Source organism: Dryas octopetala, chromosome 2, assembly GCF_963921425.1.
Source record: "Dryas octopetala chromosome 2, drDryOcto1.1, whole genome shotgun sequence".
Lineage (NCBI taxonomy): Eukaryota > Viridiplantae > Streptophyta > Magnoliopsida > Rosales > Rosaceae > Dryas > Dryas octopetala.
Genome location: NC_141367.1, coordinates 25,925,006 through 25,948,353, shown reverse-complemented (window position 1 = coordinate 25,948,353; position 23,348 = coordinate 25,925,006). Strand labels below are relative to the sequence as shown.

General features: G+C 36.7%; 3 protein-coding genes, 1 non-coding gene and 1 pseudogene across 4 annotated transcripts; 1 reads left to right on the top strand and 4 right to left on the bottom strand.

Moving 5' to 3' along the window:
• Positions 1 to 1,472: 1,472 nt before the first annotated feature.
• URE (urease) lies at positions 1,473 to 8,527 on the bottom strand. The gene is made up of 19 exons (XM_086232427.1): positions 8,455 to 8,527; positions 8,185 to 8,372; positions 7,985 to 8,058; positions 7,752 to 7,797; positions 7,536 to 7,641; positions 7,289 to 7,431; positions 6,520 to 6,630; positions 5,934 to 6,097; positions 5,413 to 5,791; positions 5,218 to 5,326; positions 4,585 to 4,724; positions 4,279 to 4,416; positions 4,087 to 4,178; positions 3,579 to 3,708; positions 3,335 to 3,493; positions 2,843 to 3,010; positions 2,429 to 2,563; positions 1,976 to 2,047; positions 1,473 to 1,850 (listed from the first exon to the last, which is right to left on the bottom strand). The coding sequence occupies exons 2-19, from the start codon at positions 8,308 to 8,310 to the stop codon at positions 1,629 to 1,631; spliced, it is 2,514 nt and encodes an 837-aa protein (XP_086088553.1). The 5' UTR covers positions 8,311 to 8,372; positions 8,455 to 8,527; the 3' UTR covers positions 1,473 to 1,628.
• Positions 8,528 to 10,122: 1,595 nt separating this feature from the next.
• On the top strand, positions 10,123 to 10,240 carry LOC147294767 (U5 spliceosomal RNA). Its single transcript, XR_015120977.1, has one exon. It is a non-coding gene; the product is annotated as a U5 spliceosomal RNA (small nuclear RNA).
• Positions 10,241 to 10,463: 223 nt separating this feature from the next.
• On the bottom strand, positions 10,464 to 12,068 carry LOC147294766 (adenylate kinase 4-like; annotated as a pseudogene).
• Positions 12,069 to 12,804: 736 nt separating this feature from the next.
• On the bottom strand, positions 12,805 to 17,900 carry LOC147294765 (RNA helicase family protein). Its single transcript, XM_086232550.1, has 15 exons — positions 17,634 to 17,900; positions 17,261 to 17,458; positions 16,933 to 17,150; positions 16,683 to 16,735; positions 16,433 to 16,549; positions 16,250 to 16,341; positions 15,792 to 15,878; positions 15,414 to 15,628; positions 15,224 to 15,316; positions 14,849 to 14,972; positions 14,355 to 14,502; positions 14,131 to 14,200; positions 13,862 to 14,022; positions 13,456 to 13,631; positions 12,805 to 13,348 (listed from the first exon to the last, which is right to left on the bottom strand). Exons 1-15 carry the CDS (start codon positions 17,831 to 17,833, stop codon positions 13,198 to 13,200), a joined length of 2,103 nt encoding a protein of 700 aa, XP_086088676.1. The 5' UTR covers positions 17,834 to 17,900; the 3' UTR covers positions 12,805 to 13,197.
• Positions 17,901 to 18,955: 1,055 nt separating this feature from the next.
• LOC147294764 (uncharacterized) lies at positions 18,956 to 22,082 on the bottom strand. The gene is made up of 4 exons (XM_086234166.1): positions 21,750 to 22,082; positions 20,984 to 21,259; positions 20,627 to 20,764; positions 18,956 to 20,497 (listed from the first exon to the last, which is right to left on the bottom strand). The coding sequence occupies exons 1-4, from the start codon at positions 22,080 to 22,082 to the stop codon at positions 18,956 to 18,958; spliced, it is 2,289 nt and encodes a 762-aa protein (XP_086090292.1).
• Positions 22,083 to 23,348: the final 1,266 nt, after the last annotated feature.

The following is a 23,348-nucleotide window of genomic DNA, read 5'->3' as shown; positions in this document are numbered from 1 at the left end:
GTACCCGAGCTCATAAATTTTCTGTATGGGTTGAGCTGGGACTGAGTTTAATTATTAATTACTATATTTATAATTATAATAGTAATATTAATTACTGTATTAGGATCCAGCAGCACTTCACATGTGAAAAACAGATGCTGATCGATGGAGATTGGAGACCGAGAACTTAAGTACCCACTTGCATGCATAGCGCATAGCCATTTTTTTATGGTCCTCCTTGAAGATGACAGATTTTCTGTAAGCAACTAAAGATATGCATTCAGAACATGCAGGACCCATACATCCAAGTCAGGAAGATTCTGCTTTTGCATGTTGCCAAATGATCAGTCTTCATTTCAGTTTATAGTAATTACGATAAACATCTGAATAGATTTTTTCTTAGCTCTAACGCTTGTTCTTTCCCTCAGATACTCTTTGGCTTATTTAGATAATATTAATTAGGAGTAGTTAATGTTATTTATCTCCGTTGATTGATAATAAGGTCCATTGACTTTAGGTACTAAGTTATAATATTTTTTCATTTCAACTACTAAAACATTTATGTCATTTCACTTTAGATACTAAATTTCAGTTTAGGTACCAACTTTAAAAAATATGGTTATATCGAACTGTGACTGTCTAACAGTCATAACTTTTTTATTGATTTATTGTTTTTTCAATATTTGCAAGGCTTAAACTTTAATATTTAGTCTTTGGATTATAGGACTTCATCCCCCAAACCTAAATCAAAAGTATGAAATCTTTAAAAATTTTGATTTTTTATAAATTTTAAATAGTCACAACTGTGACTGTTCGACAATTACAACTGTAACTGTTCGACAGTCACAACCGTATAATAAACTGATTTGTGACCTAATCCAAAATATTTTACTCTAGGTTAGTACCTAAACTAAAAAAAATTAGTGTCTTGCTGCTTTATTAAAAAACTATTGATATTTAGTATTTAATCCTAATTTTCTATGATAATATTATTGTTTTTTTTTTATTGAAAGGATATATTGTTTGTGTGTTTCACCTTTGAACGTATTTTTTATTTTATTTTGAAAATTACTTTTCCTAATGTTCTTATCATAATATAATATCAATAATATGAAACTACTAAAAAAAAATAATATAAGATTAATTAAAATATTTATTTTATGCACCTACTAAGTTTACCTGGTTAATAATTTATTTTATACACCTACTAGCGTTTGTGTATCTATTGCTTTTTTTTCGTATTTATTTTGTGCACTTACTTTTTTTTTGTGTTAATTTTATGCACTTACCGTTTGTTTTGGTGTTATTTTATATACATACATAGTTTTTTTTTTTTTGTTGATTTGAATTATTTATAAATATATTTATTGCATTCAATCATGAAAATCAATCAATTAAATCTCTAAAAATTAAGAATTCAATTCAGTTTACTCTTATTAATGACAATGACAGACTTTGAAAGTGTTTTAATCCTAGCTGGTTGCAATTTTTAAAATTGGGCTTAATCCATGAACTAAAATAGTCAGTGGATTGGAAACTTTAAAAAAGAGTTTTGAGGGGTTGATATCCAATTAACCCTTCAGTTTATTAGGGTTGCATTATGATACAAGTGGCAGAGGTAAGTTCAGATGAACTTCAAAAGAGCTAGCCTAAAACAGGAAGTAATTCAGAGATAGGGGAACAGTGCTGGCTGCACTGCAGGTAAGAACCTCGCCATCTGCTGTCACTTTGTATGTCTCTGGATCTACCGTTATCTTTGGCAGGGCATTGTTGAGCTTCATGTCGAGTTTGCTGAGTGTCCTAACGTTGCCTACGGCTTCCACTCTCTTGTTGAGGCCATATAAGGCTTTAACTCCATTAGCTATGGCTGCCTGTTTGTATAGGGAAACAAAAAAGTCAGGCTTATGAAGTTATGAATCTCATGAGAGAGAGAGAGAGAGAGAGAGAGAGAGAGAGAGAGAGAGAGAGAGAGAGAGAGAGAGAGAGAGATCCATGCCTTGCTGACAAAAGCAATGGAGTGAGCACTACCAGCCTTGCCAAATCCACCAAACATAGGCCTCGAAATGACCTGCTAAGACGTAAGATTTTGTAGATTAATCAAAACAAAATTGCCAGAATTTATGTCCACCCAGAAAGAATATTAAATCCTGTCTATGACTTCTTTTCGACCCTACTCAACATAATTCTCTAATCATGTAAAAATATACAGGTCAGCTTGTTTGCACATGCATGTGAGCACCAGCCCCTCAGATTTAATATTATCATGACAGGGCAGACTGAGAAGTCTGAGATCCGTGCTCAAGGTTGACAAGATTATGACATTTTGCATCTCAAGTGATCAACAGCTAATATGAGAAGATAAAAATGCTGGAAGCCTGATATCGATACCCTTTGATCCACAAATAAAATGCATCCTTACATAAGAATCATTTTACAATATAAACTTTACCGGTTCAGGTGTGGGGATGCTTGCATTTGGATCACCCATATTAGCCCATGCAATTGCACCACCTTTGACCACCATTTCTGGTTTTGCCCCAAAGAAAGATGGCTTCCATAGAACAAGATCAGCCAACTTCCCAACCTGCAGAAACATATGAAGCTCATGAGAAGAAAATGAGAATTTCACCATTTAATGGCAATAACAGAATCACTATTATGGAATCCACCTAAATGCAAGTGAGCATGTGTACAATCCTGAAGATGTGATTTTCATCCACGAGAAATTTCTGTTCATAAAAGTTACACCTCAACACATGAACTTCTATTTGTTTATTGCTTGAGGGTGTTCTACTCAAAATGAATGAATGACTAATAAAAGCTTGAAGTGGATGTGTTTGGTTTTCTGTTAAAAGTAGCATACCTGAACTGAACCAACATATTGAGAAAAGCCATTAGCTATTGCTGGATTTATGGTGTATTTTGCAATGTATCGCTTGATCCGAAGGTTGTCATTGTCGGATCCACTAGATTCTATCGGCCCTCTTTGTGACTTCATCTTGTCAGCGGTTTGCCAAGTTCTAATTATCACCTGTTAAGAAAAGATTTTACACCATCTAAGCCTTATATATGTCCGTGTGTGTGTGATGAATAAATAAAGGTTACTACAAATAAGATGTCGGAAACACAGTATTAAATACTTTCAAGTAAAGACATGAAAATTCATGGATTGGTAAAAAGGGACAATTCTATGTATAGTTCAATTTCAAATTAAGGCTTTTCTTTTGGTTACAATTTCAATAAAGGATGTCACATACAAACAGGCATATGCATACATGTATCACAATTTATGAAAGTTTTGTTTGATCAGGAAAAACCAGAATGCATTTCAAACAAAAGTAAAGGAATTACGAACCTCTCCAATGCGACCCATAGCCTGTGAATCAGAAGCTACAATGCTAATTGCCCCCAGATCATGCAAAATATCTTCTGCAGCAATTGTTTCAGCCCTTATCCTTGATTCAGCAAAAGCTACATCTTCTGGAATGTCCTTATCAAGGTGATGGCAAACCATCTGTATGTATTGAAAATTTGAAACATTGAGTTCTAAGAAACCATAGCACTTGCTGTATTTCAATACTTCCATTTTCTTCTCATACCAGCATATCAAGATGCTCATCTATAGTATTGGAGGTGAAAGGCCGTGTGGGGTTCGTGGATGAGGGAAGGACATTTCTCACACCGCATACTTTGATGATATCTGGAGCATGACCCCCACCTGCACCTTCACTGCCAAAAAGATGCCAAGGACAAACATTGAAAATTGAAAATTGAAAAAGAATCAAAGAAAAGAAAAAGAAAGAGGAAACCAAAACCAACAAAATACAGGAATTTATGCTAAAGATACAAATGAATATTTACAGCTTAAAAATATGTTAAGTATGCAAGAAATGGTTTGATATCAAGACATGACCAAAAGGGCCATGAGGTCAAACTTTAATCAATGTAATGCCACAACCAAGTTTGGAGTCAGCAAAGGATGGCAACCACGGCCTTAGCTACCAAAACAGTTATGCTCCTCCATATAGAAAGTATAGTGGTCATCAACTTGTAGAATACTGAAAACAAATTGCAAATTTATTTAAATAGACAGAATGTGATTTATACCTGTGGTATGTATGGATAGTTCTTTCTTTAAATGCAGCAATTGTATGTTCCACAAATCCAGATTCATTCAAGGTGTCTGTATGGATATTGACCTATCAAGATCACAATTGATATTTGAAGATGTGAAACTCATAAGAAGTTCCCACAGGCAACAGCCTATAAAACTTTACAAAATAATGAACATTAAAGTACCTGGATGTCATATTGTTCTCCAACAGTCAAACAATTGTCTATTGCAGCAGGAGTAGTTCCCCAGTCCTCGTGCAGCTTCAGTCCCATTGCTCCAGCCCTTATTATATCATGTAGCCCATCTGGTTTGGAACTGTTCCCCTAAAGTAAAGAAAGAGTATTGAAGAACAAGGTAGACAAAGATAAAAGGAAACATTTAGTCATCACTTCATATTTTGTAGAATGATAGTATTGGGATGACCCTTGAATGTGGGCATAGGTTATGGAAGAAAGGAGAGGTTTTTGAAGTACACAAAATATTAAGCGTACCTTCCCTGTAAACCCAAAATTTAGAGGCAGGTCATCAGTTGATTGCAGCATGAACTTCATTTGTAATGGAGCTGGTGTACAAGTTGTTGCACGAGTCCCAGTAGCAGGTCCTGTTCCACCTCCCACTAAGGTTGTGATACCTGCATATATTGTAAAAGTTTTAGAAAGTGGACCCTTTAAATGCCTGTTCATCTAACTTCTACACAATCTCTTGTCCGCAAAAAATTAAGAATTATTCAGAGGTCAAACTCATAAACTTTAGATGTCACAACATTCATGGGTACATATCAGGCAGGAATAAAGGATGAAAGATATGCAAATTGAATCAACCAGAAAATATATTATGCCATTCATATTGTAAAACATTATGCAACTCCAGCATACCTCAAGTAAATAGAGGAAAATCTTTAGAAAGTGATGCTGTGTTTATCATTTTATTTTATAGGCAACTTGCTAGTATCATGTTCTGCATACTAATACATAATCCATGTCTTGAAGGCAACTAGCATATCTGTCATCAATATTGTTTCATGCCACCAGCACTCACGGATACATGTGTTTCACTACTCATCAAAATCTGTCACTATACATTCTACAAGCACTTTCCATAAGTATTCCAGTAATGCAGCTCACCACTTGATATAGCTTCATATGCCAACTGAGGGCATATGAAGTGCACATGACAGTCTATGGCCCCTGCAGTCACAATCATTCCTTCCCCCGCAATGACCTCGGTGTTAACCTAATTATAAAGAAGGCAAAAGCATATGTTATTGACTTTCTGGGAAATTTTCTACCAAAGCTGCTGTAATGTGAGATGATATGTACCCCAATGATCATATTACTAGCTACGCCATCCATAACATCTGGATTGCCTGATTTCCCAAGAGCGATAATAAGACCACCTTTGATACCAATATCTGCCTTAAAGATCCCACTATAATCAACAATCACAGCATTAGTTATAACTGTATCCAATGAATCAGCTGGTTGATTCCCAGATGCCTGGCCCATTCCATCCCTTATAACTTTTCCACCACCAAATACAGATTCATCTCCATAAACAGTATAATCTTTTTCAATTTCAGCAATCAAGTTGGTATCACCAAGCCGAATTTTGTCACCAGTAGTAGGGCCGTACATGTTTGCATATGCCTCACGAGAAATTACAGTGGTGAAAGCTAGATCTTCTCCTGCAACACCTTCACTGCAAAATTAGTTCTGAGGTAAGGCATCTCCATTTTCCTTAATCATCTTAGTGGAGTAGCTAACAATCAAACAATGCTACTGATATAACAAAATAGAAGCAAAATAGTCAGGTAAACATAGCTCGGGCAGAAAGTCTAGACCTAGCTTTTGGTTCTTCTTCATTTCCAAATCTTCTTGCTTCTAAAGTTCCCATGGCTGCCTTGTGTTTGCCATGATTTACTGGACCATCAACAATGCCATTTCCTCCTCTGATTACTCTATTACCTCCAATACTTACAAGTATGACATGTTTACTTTCCCCTGGCTGGCAAAGGAAAACAAGCTTCAGTAATGTACTTAGAATGCATAGAGTGGATTAAGTAAAACCTGAACATGTCCTAGCCCAGTGGATTAAGTACCCACAAAATTAAAAGAAGATTGGTAGCATAACAACATTCAAAATGACAAAGTAGGGCCTACTCTATAAAAATAAGTTATTCTTATAGCACCAATGACTTCTAACTACAGAAGGAGACCAACATATCATGTTGCTTTAATTCGCAGTAATATGAAACCAAATTATAGTTTTAAAAGATGATGAAGGATGACATGTCATTCCTGTTAGATTTTGATTAGAAAATATATGATAGGAGAATATATTTGTAAAAGAGACGACAATGAACAACTTTTAATTACATAAGATTGAAAAATTAATAAAAACATTTAAAAAATAAAACAATTTTTGACCTCAAATCTCTTGGCTGTTCCAGCAGGTATATTCAGGCGCATGCCATATGATTTCATTCGATCAAAAACCAAGTGGGGGTTGACCTCAATAAAGTGATAGTGACTGCCAACCTGAAAAAAGTAAGCTGAGAAATAAATATAAAATCACTACTATCTAAAGTAAGCTGAGAAATAAATATAAAATCACTACTATCTCTTGAACTGTGTTCTCCAGAAAAACAGTAAATGAGATGTTGACTAGTTCAATTTGGTAAGAGCATAAGATCATTTCAGTTGCTTACTTGACACACTCTAAAACAGAACCATATAATTCTACTGAGCTAAAGTAATGAGATGTTGATTCATTCATTCTGGACAACCTTCGATACTCTTAACTATTGAAATGCTAATAATTGACTACAGTGCGCACGACTTGGGATATTAGAAACCAATTAAAACTGAATATGGCTACAGAAACGAATAGACTATTTTCAAATAACTCAACTGAGCAAAAGAAGATTGATTTTTACAGTGGTCTTGCCAGTTCTGCTCCTTCTAAGCAATCAAAAAGACATATGAAGTATAGTTTGAATGTTGTGGAGTTTACCATTATAAATTTGGACACATATCAACTTTAAAAGGTTTGTCATTAGAATCCTGAAGTTGCAAGAGGAACATAATTGCTGACTGAAGAAATTAGATATACGTGGAATAGCCTCGACTGCATGACCAAAAAGGAAAAGAACCCGCACCCAACATAAATGAGAAATGAGATGTTAATGATAAAAACCTGAATTGGCCTGTCTCCAGTGTTAACAACTCTGAGGATTATAGCTTTCCTTCCATGATTAAGCACAATTGTACCATCTCCAAAGATAAGTTCACCAGGAACATTACCATCTTCCATTTCAGGAAACTTGTCTGGTGAAGGAACTGTTGCACAATTTTGTTACATCAATGCCCATATGATACTAGACAAAGCCAATAGGTCCCAAAATAAAGCAAATTGAAACTTGCCAATATAAGATAGCCCTTACCAGGAAGAAAAGAATCCCTTAAAGCTAGTTCCAGATTTCCGTTATCACTAGAAATTGGATCATGAATGGTGATTAACTTTGTCCCATCACGAAAGGTCCCTTCAACCTACATTTAAATATGTTGAACAGCTAGAATTGATAACAACTTTGGACAGTATTCATGCACTGCCTATCAAAGATACTGAAAACAAACTACAACCAGAATGAGCACAATACCTGCACCATATCCAAAAGATGTGGAACACCCGGAAGAACTTGTTTCCTGTTTGAAAAGAAAGATGCAGATCAATCTTGAGCATATACACACATAATCCCGAGGTTCGGATTGGTTGAATTGACGAAAAAAACATTACCCACATCCTATTCCACAAGCTATACAATCCAGAATTAAGACCCAGATACATAAAAATAGGGAAAATTGATAATGCTTTCACTGCTCACACCATTACCTTCCCAGGAGCTGTCTCCCAATGTCCATCAATTCTGCCACAGATTTGTCACCATTACGAACAAACTCCAGAATCTACCAAGAAAACCATATTAGACAAAAAGCTTTCTCTACAACACCAACTATCAATATGTGATCGAATATGGAAATTTGAACTGCAGTAGAAGGAAATTATAATAATAACATGAACACCCAACAAACCTGTGTGGCTATGAGTGCTACAGCTTCGGGGTGATTGAGGCGCAAACCACGAGCAAGACGCTTCTGTGCTAGATATCCAGCATTGTGCAGACCCAGTTTCTCAGCCTCTCTTGGAACCAATTTCATTTTCCACTCCTTACTCTCAAGTCAATGCCTACGAAGAAAGGGTTGTTTGCAATATATGTTGGCTGCGAAATTGGAGAAACATAGATGATAAGTTGAGCTTCAGAATCAGTAAACTACGGGAATACATGTCATAGCTTTTCTTACTTGTCAACAGATACGAAGATGGTGTCGCTGTGTCAGTCCGATGATACATAGATGGATCGACCTTGGTCCCAAGTGAACACAGTGCCTGAGCAGAAAGAACAAATTAACTTTTTAAATTTAAATTTTATTTAAATTTGAAGAGTCAAAATAATTTTAACTTTTTAAATTGTCATATAGATCAGCAAAATAAAATTTTAAAAATAAAAGTTGAAGACTATCTTGGAGAGGCTCAAGTACAAATTAAATTAGTCATGGCTCCAAATAAAATTTTTGCTGACCAAAATCAATTAATCACATAATGTAAAAATAAAACTACCACTTGATGATCGACATTTATGTAATCTACAATACAGCCACTACTGTGTGATGTATGAACTTTTTTTTATCATTAAATGTTAATAGGTACACATTTTTATTATTAGAATATAATTTTTTTACTATTAAATATATTTATATGGCATATAAATATGATATAAAAACGAATTCATTATTTATTAGTTTTTTCATTTATGGCCGTACTTAAATACTCGATCCCATTTCTACCAACAACAAAAAAAAAATCGATTCCGTACTATGTATAATGTATCGCATTGCTGTACACATCGAATTTTCCACAAAGTTAAAAGGGTAGTTGTTGAAGATGTGTCCTGCAGGCACCAAAGGGTCCTTATCTTGTTAATATTAGTATTTTAATCACTCAAACTAGGCATTATCTGAAGCTAACAGTCCAATTGCAACAAACAAAAACTACAGCAAAAATTTCAGATCTCCTTATTAAACTACAATAAGCTTGCCAATGAGCACCAATTTTTATGCTGAACTCAACCACCGCAGCTGTTTCTTTATATAATTATATATGTTAATGTGTCCGTTAATAATACAAATTGTGACATAAGCTTGCATTAATAAATCAGTGGTGGTATATGTATTATATTTGTTGATTACATCTCTCCATAGATGGATTTGGCACGAATTTTTTGCAGGAAATGTGATGGATAATGCCCACAATAAAGAGATGGATTTGGCATGAATCCATATATTCTTAACCAACTAAAGAACCACCACAAGATAGTAGTACAATAACTTCAGAACCAAGTCATCAATCAAGGGATCAGTGCTCATTGTTGTTGGAGACTTGGAGGTATGAGGTGACCCATAAAATGAGGCCATCTAACTTTCATATACATTTTTTAAGCCTAACATAATATATAAGTATATAATGAATTTATAAAATTTAAGAATCTTTAATATATCAGGACCTAAGAGGCTAAGACGATTGCTTATTTTGCCTATCTTGAAGGTCACCCCTACTAAGAGAGTCTCAAGACTTCTAAAGAATATACAAAATGTAATGTAAATGTGTAATCTATAAATTGAGAGAATAATTTGTACACAAAATATTGAACTGAAGCCTCCCAATATTCCCCCAAGGTTAACTATGCAGCAATGCAATGTCTAAGTAGACCCAGTTTACCAAAGGATTTGAAGTCCCAAGTTTGGACGTAATCAAATTAATTCAATGTTATGTTCTCCCCACTTACTCGCTCATATTGCATGGGTTAAGTTAAAAGAAGCTGGTATATTTGTCCCACATCGACTAGAAGAGAAAAGCGGGTGACAAAGTGTCTTATATATTAGAGCAGTAGATGGGTTTAGGGAAACTCACGGAGCCACGCGGTGAGCACAAAGCGAACTATTCTTTCGCCTTTTACTAAAGAATACCGTGTGCACGCCGCAAATAGTGGCATACGCTTATTTTTGGAAGACACTCTTCCTTGGGAGGAGAGTCCCACACAAATCTAGTTATGAAATTTTGGCTGTTTACTTTTGCTACTCACATGATGGTATTATGCTTCTTTTATTGTCATTTTCTCATCAACCAAACAGAGAATGTGCAAAGTTAAGGTAATTTCATTCTTCTAATGAACCATGAGGTCCATGATTATTGAAGGTTCAAGGATAGAAATTGACTCATTTCAGCTCCAAAAAAGGAAAATGAGTAATTTCATTTATTGTGCAACATATTGAAAAGCACCAATCAAAGTTGGAGAACCAGCTGAGAATCTGAAGGTCTGGCATAAAAAAATTTGAAGGGGAAATCCCCAGAACAAGGGGTGCCTCAAGATGAGAGCCTTTTGAACCTCAGCAATCACCTCTTTTGGGGGTTTCTCTGCATGGAGTTGGGTAAGTACACCCTTCTTGGCATAATAATCAATAACCTGCAGGGCAATTGGGCAAAGAGATGGGACTTGCTTAGAAATCATCTTTTGCCATAAATTCTGTACCAAAATACAGAGTTGTGAGTAGAGAAATATAAAGAGTTCAATTTAGAACAAAGAGGCCTACTGGTTCAGTTTGCCTATGAAATGCCTGCAGCCTTGATTTTAGAACTTCAGGAGTACCATCTTTTCGTTGAATCAAAGGCTCACCAGTGACCTTCAGTACAATAGCAGGAACGTACAAATTCATGTTAATTATGATTGCATCATAATTCCTAAGTTCAAATCGTGATCACAAGTAGTTTACCATATGCAGTGCATCTGCATTTAAATATAAATGGTACACAAATTTTCTCCCAGTAATGCAGATCAAGCTAATGACACTATTTCAACTATCAAGGTTGAGCTTGATCGAGTTTATCTACATTTTTAATGAATCACAAGCCCAGATAAGTTATTTTTGCAAAGAACCACTCAGTCAGTTTATGTGACTGCTTGACATTATATGATAAGCATATGAAGTAACAAAGTTTGCTAATTCTTCTGGCAAAACCAAGAACAACATAAAAGGGCTTCAACTTACATCATCCACACCAGGAGCTTTGGCAGGTGCAAATTTTGTGTCTGGAAGGGTGTATCCAACGACCAGTAATCCTCTCCTCCAAAATGGAAGCGTCGATTGCAAAGTCGAGAACCTTGTCAATTTTACTCTCCTGCTTGTCAAGCATCTCATCAACCTGTGCCAAATACAAAGAAACATTGTAGAGAGGTCAGCATTGAGAACATGAAGGCCAAATAGTCACTAACTAAAGAAAAAAGGCTTCACCTTCTCGGCTTGAACCACAGTCCTTGGAAAACCATCAAGAATGAAACCTTTTTGACATGATGGCTTCTTCATTGCTTCATTGATTATGCCAACAACCAGGTCATCAGATACAAGTTCTCCCTACAAACCCAGAAAAGAAAATTCATGAAAGTTTTCCAAAACAAGCTACAAAGAAATCAAGTCTTTTAAAGATGTCGAATGAAACAAATGAAACTTACCTTATCCATGGCTTCTTTTGCCGTAACACCAAGAGGAGTTTTAGCTGCAACAGCAGCTCTTAGCATGTCTCCAGTGGCCAAGTGGCACAAGCAGTAATCATCCTTAATAATTGGTGACTGTGTACCTTTTCCAGAGCCAGGAGGACCTGCCATTCATCTAATTAATTTCTCGTAAATTTGCACATTAAAATCAACCATTTTCCCAACAACATTTGAAGAAGAAGAAGAAGAAGCATTACCAACGAGAATGTGACGCTTGTCGGGGTTGTCAGAGCACTTGAGGCGGTGGAGGAGTTCCGCCATTATGTCAACGGATGGTATGTCCGCTAAGCCGTCTTCGGAGCTCGCCATTCTTTCGCTTTTAGAACAGCACAATGCTTGGTTTGCTAGAAACAGTCTTCTTGGTGGGTGGGTTGGTGATTCGGTGTTGTTAGTGTTGCTTTGTAGGTGATGACCACATGGACAGTAATGGCTCCATCATCACCATTGTTGTTACTTCTGTACCAAAAATTGAAGTCATTGGAGTGTGAGCCTCTCTGCCTGTTCGTTGGTATGTGAAACGACCTTAACAGAATAACAGATTCTATCCTCTGCATGCGATCAGTGACGATTCACTGCCCTCATCACATATTCACATCTCTTTGCTAAACACAAAAAGACCGCCCTTCCAATTAAACATACTCCTTTTAAATTTCATTAATGTGACCACAAATCGATCGCTACTCATTCCCTATTAATTCCGCAAAATGATCAGCATCTTGGTTAATGATGTTGATCAATAGTCTGATGAATTTATTATATCTAATTGTCTAATAAGAGAAGATTATCCCCTTAATCATCACAACTTCTTGATGAAAGTAACAGAATTTTTAATACAAGCCAATAATTAACAATATAATAATAAACCAATATTTACCCCTACTGAAAATAAAAGAGAAGCAATACTGATTACTGAGATAAGGTAAAATGATGGGCTAAATAATACGAAGTGTAAATGTGGGAAAAAGAAATTACATAAAAAAAATTGGGTCAAGAATATGATACAAAATAATTGGGTTCAAATAAACCCACTCTTAACAAAAAAATATAAAAAATAATCAATTAAAATAAACTGGTATTATCCATAACCATAAAGATCAAGCATCCATGTGATATGATGTCGTGAGATTTGAGTTCAGTGTCATTTGATTTAAATGTAATATTCAGAAGGATAGAATAGAAGAGAAGAAAAAATGTATTTACAACACATGCTCAACACATTAGTATTCTACAACATTTTTTCTTTTGGTCAATGGTATTCTACAACTTATATTGTTTTTTTTTTTTTTTCAAAAATTTGCAGGGGTCATGGTCCCTCTTAGTCACCAGTCACCCCTCTTAGTCACTCATCTTAATCCCTTTTATGTTCCCCCTGGCTGATCCCATCAGCAGTGTCAATACACAATGCCACTGTTTCATCAAATACAACTGGTGAATGAGCTCATTTCTTTCCTTTGCGAACAAGAAATCGTTCCCTAGCTGCCTTTATTATACTTTCACGATCATCAGGAACTGCTGCAACGACATCCTCTTTCTTTGGCAAATCAGAGCGATTTCCCTCCATTTGGTCTTCAATATGACCAAGCCCACCACTGCATACAAGGAAAAAGGCTCAAGTTTGACAATGCTCATATGCATGCTCGAACTAGCAAACAAATCATTTTCTACTTATAATTGTGCATTCTGGAAACTGGCTTACCTCAGCTTGTTGATATTTAGTTTATTAACCTTGTCCACAATGGGCGTGACCCAAGCAACATCTACGGCACATACAGTACGCAAGAATGGGTGGGAAGTTGTAATGAGTTCATGGTACACAACATAGTCAGGGAATTTCCCATCATCATCTGGTTTTAGCACAGTGGACGGATGCACCTAAAATAAAAGATAAATTTAAGTGTCACAGAGTTCCTGAAGCTTTGACTAATTGTAGTGAGATACACCTAGTCACGATCCCTTTCCTACTTAGTACTTAAATCAAGCTATTAGGAGCATATGGGGGTAAAGCTCAGTAATCCAAAAGTTCAAACAAATTGGTGCTTTAGTAAACCAGAATTGGAGATAGTGCAACATATCTAACATAGAATAAAATTCAAGGTTCATACCTGTACTACTTGAGGCTTAAAACCTAAAGTTCGATAGCCATTGTGATATACCATTCTCTCAGCAAGCTGATTTGCATACCCCACACACAAAGCCTTCCTCAAATTGTGATAATCCTGTTGGATTTCTTTCCTTCTTCTGCTTGCCTGTACATCTAATGATCCTGTTTTCCAGATACACGTCTTACCAAGAGAGAGTGAAGGAAAGCAACAATTGACATAATTAATTGGAGTACATATATGTAACCTTCTCAATAATCTAGCTTACTAACCCTTTGCTATTTTCTGCATTATTTGAGATAGCTGTTTCCTTACATCCTTGACAAATTTCATCCCTCTCACCTACAAGGCTACAATCAATTAGTTCCAGAAACATAATATATATATATATATATATATATATATTAGAATCATATTGTAGATCTCCTGAATATGATGCATCAAAATTTTGATGACCAATCGGTTACGATTTCTTATACAGAATATATAAAGGTACCTGCAACCCATGGTCCTTGCACCAATCAATGTCATAGTCAGTTTGATGCCAGCACTCATAGATCTGTAGCAACTGAATGTGATCACCCCAGCCAGAACCATCAGGAAGGTCCAAGTAATCATGTTTCCTCTTCTTCTCAGTACTCTTGCTACAAATGGAGGTATGTAAAACTACAATTATCTCAAATGAAAATATTCATACTTCAAGGGCCACATTACAATTTCAGAGGTGTTCAAATATCTTTCTAAAATTCAAAATCTTCAACTATGTGTAGGTGTGTGGGAATGTACATGTGCATGTGCGTGCATATTTAGTTTCACATATATAAGATATGTCAGCATCTTCAGACACAATGCATGCTGTCTGAAGCATACAGCGTTTAACTAGCTACTAATAAATTAATCTTAGAGAAAAGTAACAAACTTTCACAATTAGAGAAAAGTAAAACTTTCACAAATTTTCACCATCTTATAAAAAAGTTTTAATGAGTTAACCTTCGACCGAGAAGCAATGTGGTTTCTGCGGATAACATAGCAACAACGGTCAAAGCCTGGGATAAGCAACCATACACATTTGCCTCCATTAAGGTTCTTGACAGTGAAGGTTCTAGTGGAAGCTCTACATAAAATCAAGGAAACACTCAAATGACTTATCGAAAAGGAATATACTCAGTGTATGCACAAAACACTCATATTAATAGTGAAGAAATTAAATACTAGTAACATATCTTATACAAAAAAATAGCACAAGCATGAATGCGAAGTAAGGATTTCACGAATAGATAGATGACACTATGCAGGCTTCAAAATAATGACAACACATAGTGAATACTATTATAACTCTTCAAAAATGGGATGTGAATCTAATACCGGCCATTGTTTTTCCAACTCTTGTGATCAATCCATTTTCATCGATAGCATCAATAAGATACAATTGCTTTAGAGCATCTTGTAAAGACTCAGCTGCAGCAAAGCCAATTAGATTTAAACCAGTTATGCAAGGAATTCTAATTGCATGGCTGAACAAGGAAGAAAAACACAGTAAAAAAAACCGTCTTACAGGAAGGGGAATCAAGAAAATCAAATTTAAGAATATCAATATCAGCAAGGTCCAAAGATTTCAAATAAAGAACACTCCCAGCAAGCGAAGAACGTTGTATTTCAGGAACTGTTGCATCCAGGAGCTCATCATGGTAAACCGCGGAAGGGTATAATCGATAGCACTTCCCAGGACGTGTTCTTCCAGCTCGTCCTGCACGCTGATTAGCTTGTACCCTGCAATCATATGAATCCAAAGTTTATTAGAATGATAAGCAAAGATATGCTACTTTTCTTTCCAAAGCAAAGGTATGCTATTCAAGTGATCACTTTGTCATCAAAGAGAATAATTCATGGAATTAACACCTATAAACATAATATGAAACTACCAAATCCTTACTTGCTAATTTGAACAACATCAAGGGAGTACATGCCAGTTGATGGGTTGTACTGCCGTTGCTTCACATAACCAGAATCAATAACATACCTATCATTCACACAAAATTTCGAAGTATGAGAAAACTGTTTTAGATCATTCCAACTATGGCACAAACCAGTGTAATTGATCATAATAAATCAAACTTCTAAGATAGGAAGGCACAAGAAACAATTTAGCAAAAATGCTTTCTTAAAAATTCTATTCACCAATATTGGCATTGCTTCCATGGAATCATTAAGTAAATTTCATCCAGGCGAAGCTCCGGTTCTATAAAAAGAAATATAAATGAAAAAGAACAGATTGAATGAAATAAATAGATGCGAAGCTCCCATTCTATAAACAAAAATATAAACCAACATAAAGACAGAATGAACGTAATAGCTAGGCATTAGTTTTTATACAAGTATTAGTTCTCTTACACAACACCATCAACAGTCAAAGAAGTTTCAGCAATGTTTGTGGCAACAATAAATCTCCTACAATTTGGAGGTGGAGGACTAAATACACGTACCTGTATAGCAAAGATAAAGAATCAAACACAAAAGTATAATGAATATAAAGCCTCCAAAAATAACAATTCAAATACAAAAGTCTTCACTTGCCTGCATTTCAGGCTGCAAAGAACCATGAAGAGGAAGGATTATGGCATCCATGACAGATCCTTCTTCCAGGCTTAGAACTCTTTCTTCTAACTTAGATACCAACTTCTCAATATCGTCCTGTGTAAAATAACACTTTTTCGGTCAAAACAGGCATTGTATGGAAAACCAATAATCAACGGTTTTGATCCAAATCGGTAGCCACAGTACATTGGATACTATTAAGAGAGAGTAAAAGAAAATAGCATCTTACCTGCCCAGTCATGAATATCAAGACATCACCTTCAGGTGCCTTTGTATGTATATCTATAACAAGAAAACTGATCAGTTTAACCTCTTATCAACAAGTGAAAGTTTGAAACTAAGAAAAAAAACCCAAAAGCTAACCTGGGGAGAGAAAAAAATCAAACTCTTAACATATTGTCGAAGAAGATAAAGTGACAATAATTTAAATTCAAATATAGTCGCACCCAGATAAACAAAAAAAGAAATAAAAATCATACTCATAGCTGTCTTTAAAGATGACTCAAGATAGCTGGTAGGACGCTCATTGCTGTACAATATTTCGACTGGGAATAACTTCCCCGGGACGTTCAGTACAGGGCAATTCGAAAAGAATTGTGACACTTTATCCCCATCAAGAGTTGCTGAAGTGATAAGAACCTTAAAATTCGAGACACGCCTTTTAACCAAGCGTTTCATCAGTCCCAGCAATATGTCCCTAATACACAGAATCGAAATGCATTTTAAAAAAACAATGACTAGAAGTTGCAAGAACACAAAATAATTAGTAAAGCATAAAGAAAAAATATAGAGAGTATGATAGTGTACGTGTTTAGACTCCTTTCATGAGCTTCATCGAGTATTATTACAGAGTACTGATTAAGCTCTGGGTTGGAAAGACTTTCGCGAAGGAGGACTCCATCAGTAAGGTACTTAATACACGTTCTTTCTGAAGTTCTATCTTCAAATCTAATGGCGTATCCCACTTCCTCCCCAAGCCGAACACCGAGCTCCTGAGAAACTCGTCTGTGGACAAATTCCAATTTCTTTATAAAGAACTCGTTCAAATATTACCAACAAAATCGAGGAACCCTAAATTTCTATTATTACACACAACAAGCACTGAAGCACTAGTTGTAAAGTAAAGCACACTATCACAGGCCAATGAACCGAGGGCAATGGCTTCAATTTTACGCTATACCTGGCAACAGAGACGGCGGCGACTCGGCGCGGCTGAGTGACGCCGATGACCCCAGACTTGGTGTAGCCTCTTCTATGGAGCATTTGAGAGAGCTGCGTGCTCTTTCCCGAACCGGTTTCTCCAATTATGACCACGACAGGGTTCTGTTCTACTGTTTCTATGATTTTCTCTTCGAATTGAAGAATTGGTAAGTCCGCCATTGTTGAACCAGACCGAGCTCCAAGTTGCAGGGTGACAAGGAAGAAAGGGAGAAAGGGTTTTTGAGAACTATTTGGAAGCAAATAAAAATTTAACAGATTTGTTAACGACTTAACGGTTTCTTTGATATAAAAAAATAAATATAAAAAAAAAAAAAGTTGGGGATGGAACCGGATAGAAACCACAGCCGGTTATTATGAGAAGTGGGCCGCACGAGGGCCCAACTTAGGTGTTATCAATGAGCCACGGAGCCAATGGCCCACTTACGGCTTGTTCAGTTATGGATATGGCTTAACCAGAGCCGAAAGCCCAATTAGGGCCTTAGGTCCGTGGCTAAGAGGCAGAGCGGGGCCCAACTTCTCGGTGGGAGAGTCGGAGCATAAACTGCAAAATTAATTGCGGTGAGTGGTTGAGAGTTGTAACGCCTTATAGTCATGAATTTTACGGTGAATCTCAATTTGGTTTATTAACTATAAAAAGTATTAATTTGGTCCACAAATTTTTCAAATTGTACCAAAACAGTACAAACGTTAACTTTCATCAAAAAATTTAACGGAAACTGGTTATGTGCACAACAAGTGACCACATTTTCAGAGACAGTTCAGTATGTTCATCATATTTTCATGTGACCAATTTCGTTAATTTTCTGATGAAAGTTAACATTTATACTAATTTGGTACAACTTGAAAAATTCGTAGACTAAATTAACATTTTTTTTTAGTTAATAAACCAAATTAAGAATCAATATAAAATTTGTAAATCATTTTTGTATTTAACCCTACACTTAAATTGACAAAGCCATCTAGTCGATGTGGGACTTTGGGGATATATCTGTGGGACTTTGGGGATATATCCATATACCAACCCATGATAATCATTCGACCAAAAAAAAACCCATGATATCAAATGAATATCAGTAAACTACTTATTCATTGATTTGACGACCTCTGAGGGAACGTTGCTACTTAATTACAAAGAATTTCTAGTTCAGGGAACTCCTTAATTTATAATTATGAGAGTAAAATCTACAATGCAAAAGGATAAGAATACTACAAAGAGTACAATGATGAGATTAATCAATCCCCAAAAGCTGCTTCAATTGAACAAAACTCTCACGCACAACTTCACTCATTTATGCCAAAGATAGCTTTCATTGTCACAAGCTTGATGCCTCTTACCCATAACTGGGCCATTTCAATCCCACCTTCACACACAAAATGCAGCTCCTTGTTCTTTGTAGTCACCACATGGAACATTCCGGGTTCATCGGTATCAAATTTCCTCCGACGATTCCATCGGAACGAATCACTAGGCCCAACCTCAGCCTTCCTGCAGATGACATTTCTCTTACTTGACTTCCCCCACTGCAAAACCCCAGCAGCCCCCACCATTCTCAGAACTTTTCTATGGGGCGATCCTCTACCGCACTTTGTGTGCTTCTTTACATGAGTCCCACCCAACACAAGTTTTCGTGCAAGCTCTTCCAATATCACATTCTCTGCATCATTTTCAATTCCATTCTTCCTTGCAAGCAAGAGTGCCGTCTCATGTCTTGCATTCACAATGTCACATCTAGCACCTAAAGAAATCAAAAGATCACACAGCTTAGCATGGCCTCCTCTTGCTGCTAACATCAATGGAGTATTTCCATCAGCATCATAGGCATTAACATCATAACCCCTACTCATCAATGTATGAACAAAGTCTAAGTCTCCATGTTGTGCTGCAAGATGTAGAGCATAAAACCCAACAGAACTATTAGATCCCTTTTCAAGTGCATGTTTAAGCACTAATTTTTCAAATTCTTCCCCATATTGATTTATATCTAATAGTTCCATTGCAGTCTGACCATGTTTGTTCTGTAGCCTCACATCAGCCCCAGCATAGATAAGCAATTTGAAAGCTTCCAGGTAACCATGCCCGGCTGCTATCATGGCAGCTGAGTATCCATTTTCATCTTGTTCATCAACATCAATGTCTGCTTCCTCAATCAGTTTCTTCAAAGCCTCAACATCATTTGCTTGAGTCACGAACATTAGAGGAGAAAATATTGCTCTATTGCTTGACTGAACAACCTTGCCAGCTCGAATCAGGTCTAAAACTAATTGTCGAAAGCCAAGAGACCACCGAGCTGACTCTGCAATTGAGCTTGCACTCTGACCAGCAGAATTGACCAGGCCAAAATCTGCACCATCTGAAGCAAGAATTTTGAGGCATTCCTGGTGTTTATATCTAGCACAGATCATTAGTGCAGTTTCTCCATATTCTGTTTGAGAATTGACATTGCAGCCAGCATTAATCAATCGTTGAAGAACCGTGGTTAATCCAAGCCTTGAAGCAAAGTGGATGGGGAAGTCAGTTTTTGAAGATGTCGTCTTAATTGGAACTTCAACATCCGCGCCACAATTTAACAACACATATACTGCTCTTTCATTGTTGCATAAGATGGCATGGTGGATGAGAGTCCTCCCAAAGTGAGGAATGTTAGGAGACAGATGTTCCAGGAGCATGCGCAAAATAGCTCCGCTGGCTTCAAAGTACTCCACAGCACACCAGGCCACATTGTAAGCCTCAGCTAGTCCTGCACCCACCCGAAATTCTTCTCCTGTACTTACATCCCATGACCAACCTCCCATACTCACTTTGATATCTGTTCTGGCTCCAGCCTGTTATTTTGTTTCAAAAGGTAAATAACATTAGATCATAACTGCACACACAGCCTCTTCTCCAAGTTTTTTCTTCGGATTAATAGACCTGATAGTACTAATTGAGGGGTCAGGGGTGAGAATGCTAACCTGCAAGAGGTGTCTGACAACCGAAATCTGCCGGCTAACTATGGCAGCAACAAGCGCATTACAGTGAACACTGGTATATAGTGATGGCTTAGAAGATTGAAGCAGCGTCCGGTTAGTTGCATCAACATCCACTCCACACTGCCACCAATCAAGAGCATCACTGTCATCAAGCAAAATTATATGTTCAAGCAATTAAAAAGTATACATTTTGGTGATGGTAACATTGTTTATAATTCAGTTTTTAGAAATCTCTAGACTGAGGTCAATTGAAGCATAATGGATTCGAAATCAGGCTACCGATCATGACATTGATTAACAGTAGTACCACATAGTCATAACTCTGGGAATAAAAATTACCTTGATGAGTGTGTCAACTACATCGACAAACCCTCTGCAGCAAGCAGATACAAGAGCATGTACAGCAGCTTGAGGTCGGATCAAGTCCGACCCCATGAGCATCTCAGCAAGCCTAACCCGGCCCAAGTAGCTTGCCTCCAGCAAAGCCTCCTCGCACGCCTGCTGAGATGCCCCGCCATTTATAAGCACCTCCAATATCTGCAAGTGGCCCTCTCTTACTGCTGCTGTCGTCGCATAGCCTCGGAACAGCTTTTGATTCACATTGGCTCCATAACTCTGGCACAGCAAAATCAAAAAATTAGTGATACCAAGTTACCAACTACTCCACTTTGAATTACAAAATTCAAATATTGATTTCGAATATATAATAGGACATCAATAGTATAGATGCAACTGAATTCAAATTTGTAAAAATAAATAAATAAATCATTATGATATAATTATATACCATTCATCACAGGCTCACACCTCAAAAATGCTTGATTTTCCTGAACCTCATGTCAGTTACAGTAGACAATGATTTCAAAATAATAACAATAATAATTATAATAATAATCTTGCATATCTGTTGTAAATTTAGATAAGAGCATAATGTCTATACAAAACAAGCATGATGATGCAATTTCACATCCATTTTCTCATATATTCCCGATAAACAAACATCACAATTATAAAAAACGAAGAGTCAGGCAAAGAAATTATTATTATTATTTTTTTTAAACGGCTCAAATAAATTTTTTTCAAAAAACATGGATTAGTACGTTACCAGGAGCTTCCTGACAAGCGTCAAATCTCCGGAGAGAGCGGCGAGAAACAGAGCAGTGACCTGCGTCTTGAACTCCTCGTCCTCGACGCGAACCTGGTGAGCCGACTCGCCTCGCGTCACAATCTCCGTCTTCTTGGTCCTCAAGCACACCGTTCCGACGAAGTTTACGTCGACAAAAGGATCGGCCAAACACTCGCACGCCGATTTCAAATCATCGTCGTGCGCAGCGTCCACGAGGCGCTGCGAAACCTCCGCCTCGTAGTTGAAAGGAAACACGTGCGCCTTGGCGGCCACGTACCCCGCGCCGCCCGAGTTTCTTCCGAACACCGTCATTTCCAGGAAACGTTTCGTTTTGGCGAGAGCGAAACCTCTGAAGAAGAGCTTCGTAGTCGTAGTAGCTGGCTTTGTGTTTACTTGTTATTCACTGTGTTGTTGGGGTTTTGGCGTCAGAGAGAAGCTGAAGCTTACTTTGTATAAATTGTTTTGTGTTGGGGACGGAGAAGACATGTGTCTGTCTACGTGCGGGTGTGTACCACTGTACAAGTGAGGTGAGCAAATCAACACAACATATTTGACGTTGACCTGGTCGAATCAGATTGTCAAACAACTTGTCTTTTTTTTTTGGTTCTTTCTTCCAAGTTCCAAACTTCCAACTAATTGGGTGTGGAAGTGTACCTACTAAATCCATATCCTCCAAATCTTTCTTGTTTCTGTCGTTTCGATTGGGCTTTAATCACTCCCATTTTTTGGGACGATATTAGTGGCACGATTACTAGAATTTATGGGTTGGATCTGTTGTGTTTCAATTACTTTTAAGGAAAATATTTTCCACATTCCAAATAATCCATGCGTATATTCTATGGAAAGTTGGAAACTATCCGATTTGATTTGATTAATCTTTTAATTAATGAGTGTTGATACTTGATACAGACACTAAAACAAATCCCAAATTTTATGAACTTTCAACATGGAATTATATGAGAAAAGTGATCGGCGGGAAAATATTATTTCTCGTATTTATATTTTCCAACCATTTTTCTCAACTCATGTAGCACATTATGTACACTACCTTATTACATTTTAAAAACAATAATAGTATAGAACCATTTGTGACCATATCATATAAGATTGAAATAAACAATTATATAAATAATTAGTAGGCTAAATACCAGTGTTTTCTATGTGTTTTAACACTGAAAAATCATTATAAAATCAATATCATCGTAATAAATAATTATTATGGTTGACTAAGAAGGAAAGAGCATTCCTTGTGATGGAATTAAAATCGCTATTTATATCCAATTAATAAAATTGAAACTGATCATTCACCCATTTTGGTGTATCTGATTAAAATAGTTCAACTTAATTATCTACAGCCGGATTTGGCCTGCATCTCATTGGCTCTTGGAGTCACAGACTCACAATACAATACAATTATACAAAGGATTGTGTATAATGAATAATATTTTTCATGATATAAGCCACCAAATAACACTTAAATTTTACAGGCAATGTGGTTGCTAGCTAGCTTACTTGTTCTGCAGAAATCCCCACCTATCCACACATAAAGTCACAAACTTTGGTGGCCTGCCTCTTAGC

Bases quoted from the DNA above. Each gene is read 5' to 3' on its own strand.
- LOC147294765 (XM_086232550.1), bottom strand. From the start codon at position 17,833: ATGGCGGACTTACCAATTCTTCAATTCGAAGAGAAAATCATAGAAACA. The intron at 17,459-17,633 runs GTATAGCGTAAA...ATTTGTCCACAG, and splicing joins GCCGCCGTCTCTGTTGCCAG to ACGAGTTTCTCAGGAGCTCG. The intron at 16,550-16,682 runs GTAAGATGCTAT...TATTTTACACAG, and splicing joins TGATATTCATGACTGGGCAG to GACGATATTGAGAAGTTGGT.
- LOC147294764 (XM_086234166.1), bottom strand. From the start codon at position 22,082: ATGACGGTGTTCGGAAGAAACTCGGGCGGCGCGGGGTACGTGGCCGCC. The intron at 21,260-21,749 runs GTAACGTACTAA...TTGCTGTGCCAG, and splicing joins CGCTTGTCAGGAAGCTCCTG to AGTTATGGAGCCAATGTGAA. The intron at 20,498-20,626 runs GTTAGCATTCTC...ACAAAATAACAG, and splicing joins TTGTCAGACACCTCTTGCAG to GCTGGAGCCAGAACAGATAT.
- URE (XM_086232427.1), bottom strand. From the start codon at position 8,310: ATGAAATTGGTTCCAAGAGAGGCTGAGAAACTGGGTCTGCACAATGCT. The intron at 3,011-3,334 runs GTTCGTAATTCC...TTTTCTTAACAG, and splicing joins CTATGGGTCGCATTGGAGAG to GTGATAATTAGAACTTGGCA. The intron at 2,564-2,842 runs GTATGCTACTTT...ATGTTTCTGCAG, and splicing joins AATATGTTGGTTCAGTTCAG to GTTGGGAAGTTGGCTGATCT.